The sequence below is a fragment of the Monopterus albus genome, unplaced genomic scaffold (genome assembly GCF_001952655.1).
Source record: "Monopterus albus unplaced genomic scaffold, M_albus_1.0 scaffold14.1, whole genome shotgun sequence".
NCBI lineage: Eukaryota > Metazoa > Chordata > Actinopteri > Synbranchiformes > Synbranchidae > Monopterus > Monopterus albus.
In genome coordinates, this window is record NW_018127894.1 from 3,783,431 (window position 1) to 3,791,288 (window position 7,858).

Consider the following 7,858-nt stretch of genomic DNA (forward strand, 5'->3'; position numbering starts at 1 on the left):
TATATTATAACTTCTAATCTGCCTTTATCCATCAAACAAGTCCTTTGTTATATGTGAATATACATTTGGCTAGAATGTGAATGCTGCAAGCAACATAACTGATTCATCATTCCCCCTATTGACACACACTCCTCCCTCCACTGTTTCTGTGGCAAAACAGTAGGACACATTCCTCTCTCCACAGGTGGTAAAACACAAAAGCAGCATTTGCTCTGAATGATACACACCTGATGTACTGTAGACTCTAGTCCCACATACATTAAAAACAGTACAAAGAGAGAACTTCTCATAAAAAGAAAGATGGATCTGAGCCCAAATTTGAAGGCACAGGTCACATTTAAATGTTAAGTGTGGGCTAATCAGTGTGGTCATGCCCATGTTCCAATCTGATGCATCCCAAAAACAAAAGCTCCACTGAAAAGACCATTTTAACCCAGAGCAGTGTTACTCACGTCTTGACTCTCTGGCAGTCACTGGGCATGTCCACATCCAGGTTAAATGAGTAGTTCAGCATCTCCGTTCCAAACAGATCATACTCCAAGTAACTCCCCAGTTTAGCAAACTCAAGAAGTTCAGTTTCATTTAGTATAGTTCTGTATGAAGAGAAGAGATAGGTGATGAAGTCAAGGTGCTATGTGCAGTTTTAATACAGGGGTAAATTCTCAACATGCAGTGGATTTTCTGCAACTTTCCAATGAATGAAAAAATATCAGCATACTGGTGTCTCGAATACTTTGTTATGAAAAGCAGATCGAAAAGGTACTGGGATCGAAAGGCATGTATGAATTATATAAAATCAGTTTTTGCAGTAAAACCAAAGAAAAATACTAACGCGTTGTGGTACAACAGAGTAGAACTGGACTTAATGGCAAATGCGGCTTTAATTTTAGGCTCAAACAAAAATAATTTGATGTTCAAAACGCTTAAACTATTAAATCTCTTCAAATCTTTGACTCAGCTTTTTCCAGGGACTTCTCACCTGTCCATGTGAGACATGACAGTTTTGCTGATGTCACCACCGGCCTCCTGGAGAATCCGGACAATTTCTGCCGGAGCGGCAGGATTCCGGCCGGGATGAATGATAACGGGGCACCCGAGCTGAGTCTGAGCATGAGCCGTGGCCTTCAGCACCTTGGTCTCGCTGTCTGTGATGGGCCAGCCAGTGCCGATCTCTCCAATCATGCCGCAGCGGATGTCTGTGCCATCTGCGCCGTGAAGCACCTCGCTGACAATGCTGTCAGTGAGCTGACAGGCAGGAAATGAGGAGATGGTTAAAGCAGGGCAGCATCACACTTTTAAGTATACATTAAAATCACTTTTCTGTTCAGTCCCTTTAACAGACTCGACGCACATCAACAGAGCACGTTAAGCTTGAATAATAACTTAATATCCATGAAAAGGATATCTACAGTCTCAGTGTCGTCACTACAAGACAGGATAAGTAGCCAGGAGACCTTTCAGATCAATAAAGAGGCAAAAAAAAAAGTTCTTCCACATAAACACACAAACACATAATGGGTGATAGATCAAAGTGTGAGCACAGTAAATGCACGCACGACATTCCCCTTGTCTTATTGACAGGGACATACCAGTATCTTATTCCAGACACTCAAATACTGATGAAGCTTCCACTAGTTTAAACCATTTTAAACCTCATGACAAATGTGTGCATGCCACAATTTGCCTAAACCTTGCTTCTGGACTGGACCACACCTTCTCCACACTCATTTCCTTGGTGGCTTCGCTGTGCGTGCAGTCCACATAGTACCCTGCTCCTGCAATGATGTGGACCTCTGTGTCCTTGGCCAGCTGCTTGAGGGTTGGAAGGTCTCGGCTGATGCCCGTGGTGGTGTTCTCCACTATTGTGCCCCCACCGGCCTTCTTATAGGCCAGCAGCTCATCCCGCACGGCACTGGTCTCCTGCTGCAGCAGCAGGTTCTCGCGGCAGCTGTAAGGATTCTGCCTCAGCCAGTACATATGTTGCATCTGGAAGGGGTTCTCTGCCACTGCCTCATCGCCTGGAGGAGGGGGGATGTAGCAACACTCGAAGGTCATGGTCAGGTGTTCATGGGTCATGGTGCGGCCCAGTTGGTCTGGATTCACCAGACCCAGTACAGTTTGGACCTTTCCGGTCAGCTCAGCCATCATGTCCTGGGTTTCCAACAATCTAAAAAGGCCACAAAGTGTAGACAATTGAGAAAAATGTCATTCATGCTGAAGGTTTTATGCAGCACTGTTACAAATCAGGACAGAAGAGTATACAGTGGAACCTCGGTTTTTGTATGCCCTACTTTTCGTATGATTCGGTTTTCGACGACTTTTTTCGTCAAAATGTTGTCCCAGTTTTCGTACATCCGCTCGGTTTTCGTACAGTTGATTGGTCGGTTCAGCGTCATTAGTCCGTACCAAACGCGTCCGCCTGCCCACGTGACTCGGCCACTCATTTCCCGGAAGAAATGAGTGAAGGGAAGTAACCCCAGATTGGGCCTTGATACATGAAGTCCTTATGGAGGGGGATTCCCCATCCAAACAATAACCTCTCCTCCTCCCTCTCCCCTCCTCGCCATCTTCCATGCGCCGACAAGAGTCTTCAATAAAGGTAAAACTGATGTTAAATGTTCATTTATCCATTTCATTAGTCATTTATTTCTCATCGTTTTCTGTATGTAAAAATATAGTTATTCTCTATAAAATGCATTTTTGTTAATATTTTTGGGTGTCTGGAATGGATCAATTGGATTTACATTATTTCTTATGGGAAATATTGCTTCAGTTTTTGTACATTCGGTTTTCGTCGGACTTTTTCGAACGGATTAATCACGAAAATCGAGGTTCCACTGTATTAGCAAACACACAAAACAAATCACTGACTGGGCTAGACTGACAGTCTAAAAAACAAAAGTGACCTTAGGAACTGCGGTCAAATCAGCCGCCGTTCAGTTTTCCGTGGTTAAGCCAGCCGCGCTAGAATTTGAAGTGCGCCTATATACTCTATATACTTACATTTACGGTAAAGGTATTGAAACGGGCCAAAGCTCACGATTTTCAAAATAAAATACCTTAACTCGACCCGCACTGTTACCACACAAAGAATCAAGCATTTCTACTGGACCGTTCTGGAGAAAACTCACATTAAAAATGTGACTCCAATGCTGTATTATTTATGAACTTACAAGTTTAATAAAAACACTTTTTTTTAATGTGAGTTTTCTCCAGAACGGTCCAGTAGAAATGCTTGATTCTTTGTGTGGTAACAGTGCGGGTCATGTAGAATCCATAAATGATGTCCTTATGCCCACGGAAAACTGAACGGCGGCTGATTTGACCGCAGTCCTTAGGACCAGAGCCCCCAGGACATTATAAAGGCTAGAGAGGGGATAACGAGTAACAGGTGAAGGCAATGAGTGGCAATAAAGTACCAGAGTAAAGCTGAGGCTGAGGTGAGGTAGTAAAAACAAGAAGCTCTTACAAAATAAAAGTCCCAAACAGCAAACAACCCTAAGAGAAAATGACTGATCGGACACTTAAGTCCACGCACAATATTTAGCCCACAAATTAACGCATGAATGCAGGTCATGAGCCATGATAAACAGAAAATACATGCCCCGATGACGTTGCAGGCAATGACAGCAACGTCATCGGGGCAGTAGGCTGTGATCCGCTCTAGGAGTGTTTGACAGATAAAGATCCTCGGGCTTTTAATTTGAAACTCTTTCTATATAGGCTACAGCCTCTACTATGCAGTGAACGCCAGATGGAAAAATTGAGCAAAATCATTTTTAGAAAATGTACGTACGGCACGTGACTTACGGGATTAAAATGTGTGACATTAAAAAGTGTTCCAAGTGTAATTACTGCTTACTTTAAAAGTCCAGCCAAGTCAAATTAACTCTGTGGCGCTGCTACTAATGTCTGGACTTCCAGTTCCTGTGATTCCCCCTTACTGTGGTTATAACTAGTTAGCCATGTTTGTGCAAAGTGAAGTGAAGCTAATCAAATTCACAACAGCGTAAACAACGTAATGCTAGCCTACAATACCATCACAGCTGCAGCATGAGATGGACTGTAAAGTTGAATTCTGAAATGTATCGAAACTAAAAGATACCGCTAACCTTGTTCTGCTTGCTGCGGTCCACTTCCGCCGCCAGGCGAGCACACAGAGCTGCTCTACTTGTTACCAAACATATATATAATGACATGGCGCTTACAGATTAGCCACACAGCAACGTGCCACATCACGAGAAACAACGAGAGTTCAGTAGACTTCAAGAATCTTTATTGTCATCATGCATAGCACAACGAAATTTTTCCCGGAAGCTCTCGGCTTAAAAGACAGACATGTTATTTACATAACACACAATTGTATAAGTCAGTATAAAAATATGAACAAATAAAAAGGGATGTATGGGACCTAATCAGGTCAGCAGCATGTTAGCAGCAAGAGTGTAGTAACATTATAAAGTGCAGCTCAGTGCAAATCTCAGTCTTTAGGAAGAGATGTGAGGTCCAGTGTTCTGTGTCTGTCCATAGGGGGGAGGTTGTGTGTGTGACTAGGGGTTAGGGGGGTGATTGACTTCACAGCTCTGGGGAAGAAGCTATGTCTCAGTCTGTTTTAGTCTTTATATTCCTGTACCGCTTCCCGGAGGGAAGAGGCACAAACAAGACTGTTGCCTGGGTGGGTGAGGTCTGCAGCAATCCGTCCGGCCCTCCTCTGGATCCGGTCAGTGTATAGTGAGTCCAGATCCAGAAGAGGACTCTCTACAATGCCCTGAGCTGTTCTCACCACCTGGGTCAAGTCCTTTCTGTCCTGTGCAGTGCAGCTCCCGTACCACACTGTCACACTGAGACAGAGGATGCTCTCTACTGTCGCTCTGTAGAGGTTTGTGAGCAACAGAGAGGAGAGTCCAGTGCGTTTTTATACTGTAATAACAATGCAGCTAATATCTTATAAAGTTATTTTATTTGTTCCAATATAGCTAGAAGAAAAAGTGAAGAAAACAATATTTTTTAGTGCATGCTTGGGAACTTGTAAGGTATTTATCTTAGTTATATATAAATGTTTGTGTTACAAATGTGTGTAAAATTTTAAAATGACTAGGCTACTGTATGTGCTGCTTGTATTGCTTAAAACGCTAATATACAGTTGAGCATAAAATCGAGTGATTTTATTTGTTGATAGACATAATCCATTATCATCATCTACAGATCGTATGTTACCTGAAATGATTCAAAACATCCTGAATCTGAAGAAAAGTATTTTAATATTGACTCTTATGACTGCACACTGACGAATGATATGGCCGAAATATGTGGGTGTTTTACTAACAAAGTGGGCCTTTGTTTACAGTATATTTCTGTATTAACTGCACTGATTCTACATAAATGGTTTTTATTCATTGTTATACAAAAGGAACAGAGATGATATAATGATGAAACACATTTAAATTGGAAGTAGTTCAGACAAAAAATACAAATTAGCATAAGAGTGAGATTTAAAGCAAAAATCTATGGTTGTCTCAATGAAAACTATGACTACAGGACTTTAGTATTATCAGAACACAAAGCTAAAATAAAACAATCAAACAAAAAGGGGGTGGTTCTAGTCATTTTAAGGACAGTGCATGCTGTAGGCACATGCAGCATTGCAGGAGTTAAACATTTACAGTCTTAATGTAGGGCTGTAGTTAGAACACCTGTAGTGAATGAAGGCCAAAGTTTAATGCACATAGACAGACTGATGACTAATCCTCAGTATAACAAGATGAATTAATGCAAGTTAGGAAGCAATGCATGGAGATGGTCTCAGTATGAATGCCCTGCAACCTTAAGTACAACTCATTTGCAGCCACACCACCGATTACATATCAGCAACAAAACAAACATACAGTAGAATATCTTCTTCAGTGTACACCGTGCCCCTCTGTACTGAAACTGAAAACACACAGAGACAAAGTCTGTTTGTTCACTGTAGAGTTTTAAACAGGAAAGTCCAGGTTGAGGGTTCTGAAATATGATTGATCCTGCAGCTTTGTTACAGTGACATTGTCATGTACATGTTCCATCACAACTGGATCTACTTCTACAATAACCTATGGCTATCTAAAAGCAAAAATGTGCTATGAGTTCACAGACAGTGGTTTTAGGCCAGCAGTGCTCTCTCACAGCAAGTCATAATGGCTCAGTCTACTTTGTGAGAAAAAGCCCACGAAGTTAAAAAACAAAACAGCAGTTGAGAACAAAATGAAGTTTTGAATCTCATACAACACGTAGCTTTTCGGCCCCTCTCTGAAACAGAGAGAAATCAAGGGGCAAATGCAAAACAAACAAAAAAAGGATTAATATAATTGTGCATTCATTTGAGGAGAACATGATGATGATGCAGAGTTTGGGAGACAGACTGCGAATCTTTCTGTTTTCCAGCAGATGGTCTCCTCAGCAGCATTTGGTCTGCTGTTGCAGGGAACTGCCCTGTGAGTAGTCACCATTCCACTGACCATTCCTTCAAATGGAAGAGCAAAGGGCCATCACACATATGGCAGGGCTCATGCCATCCATTTGTGAGCAAGATGACCACACTGTAGAAGAGACCAACAGCAATAATTTAAAACTGCATTAACTAAGATTTAGCACAAATATGGATAAATCAAGTTTAAAAAGTTGTCTAGAAGTGTTTTCTCTCTGCTGCACTGACTCCCCACCCCCACTCTGCTATCTTCTGGGCTTGTCTTTATTTATTTCCTTCTGTGGCCATCAGTGTTAAAAGCCGTACTCTGTATAATTTGCCTGTGTTACTGCAGATACATCAGTTACATGGATATGAAAATGTACTGGAAGTATGGACACTTATGCCCTAAACTTACCACTGAACTCACTTTAAAACAGAGGATTTTCTTTGTTCATCTCAGCATTTATTACAATACTATATACAGTGTGTCTTCACTGACCAGACAATGTTTGCAACCTCAAGAGAAAGAGTCTGGATAAGAGTTTGGAGGCCTGTATCTCATGTGTCCAGCCAAGTGTTGTGATCTGGTGCCCCCTGCAGACGGAGAGGAGGTGCATATTTTGCAGTTCAATTAGGCCTAAAGATCTGGCAGTGAAACATCTTTTTCTATCTCACCACTGGACTTAAAAGTAAAAATATGCACTTAGTATTCCCTGAGGGGGAACTAGGGTGCTGTAACTCTATTTAAAAGACATGAATGACTATAAAAGCCAGTGATTTACTGCAGTGTTCTGTTTGTTGTCTCTGGTCTTGGTCTAGCTGGCCACAGCCTCAAGGATTGTAAATCAATAGGCATGTTTGTTTCAAGAAATAACAGTGAGATAACAAATTATTAGAACAGTAACACAGTGATGAAGTTCAAACCTCACCATTAATAACTACAGTGGGTACAGAAAGTATTCAGACCCCCTTAAATTTTTCACTCTGTTATATTGCAGCCATATGCTAAAATCATTTAAGTTCATTTTTTCCTCATCAATGTACACACAGCACCCCATATTGACAGAAAAACACAGAATTTTTGACATTTTTGCAGATTTATTAAAAAAGAAAAACTGAAATATCACATGGTCATAAGTATTCAGACCCTTTGCTCAGTATTTAGTAGAAGCACCCTTTTGAGCTAATACAGCCATGAGTCTTTTTGGGAATGATGCAACAAGTTCACACCTGCATTTGGGGATCCTCTGCCATTCCTCCTTGCAGATCCTCTCCAGTGCTGTCAGGTTGGATGGTAAACGTTGGTGGACAGCCATTTTCAGGTCTCTCCAGAGATGCTCAATGGGGTTTAAGTCAGGGCTCTGGCTGGGCCATTCAAGAACAGTCACAGAGTTGTTGTAAAGCCACTCCTTC

The 7,858-nt window shown here is 41.7% G+C and overlaps 1 protein-coding gene across 1 annotated transcript in view; it reads right to left on the reverse strand.

Annotated features, from left to right (window-relative positions):
* Positions 1-4,216, reverse strand: part of pter (phosphotriesterase related) — a 4,832-nt gene extending 616 nt beyond the window's left edge. Inside the window, 4 exon segments of the mRNA XM_020591634.1 lie at positions 434-593; positions 980-1,245; positions 1,714-2,167; positions 4,113-4,216. Of these exon segments, the coding sequence (XP_020447290.1) occupies positions 434-593; positions 980-1,245; positions 1,714-2,148 (861 nt within the window). The 5' untranslated portion in view covers positions 2,149-2,167; positions 4,113-4,216.
* Between the last annotated feature and the right edge of the window lie 3,642 nt (positions 4,217-7,858).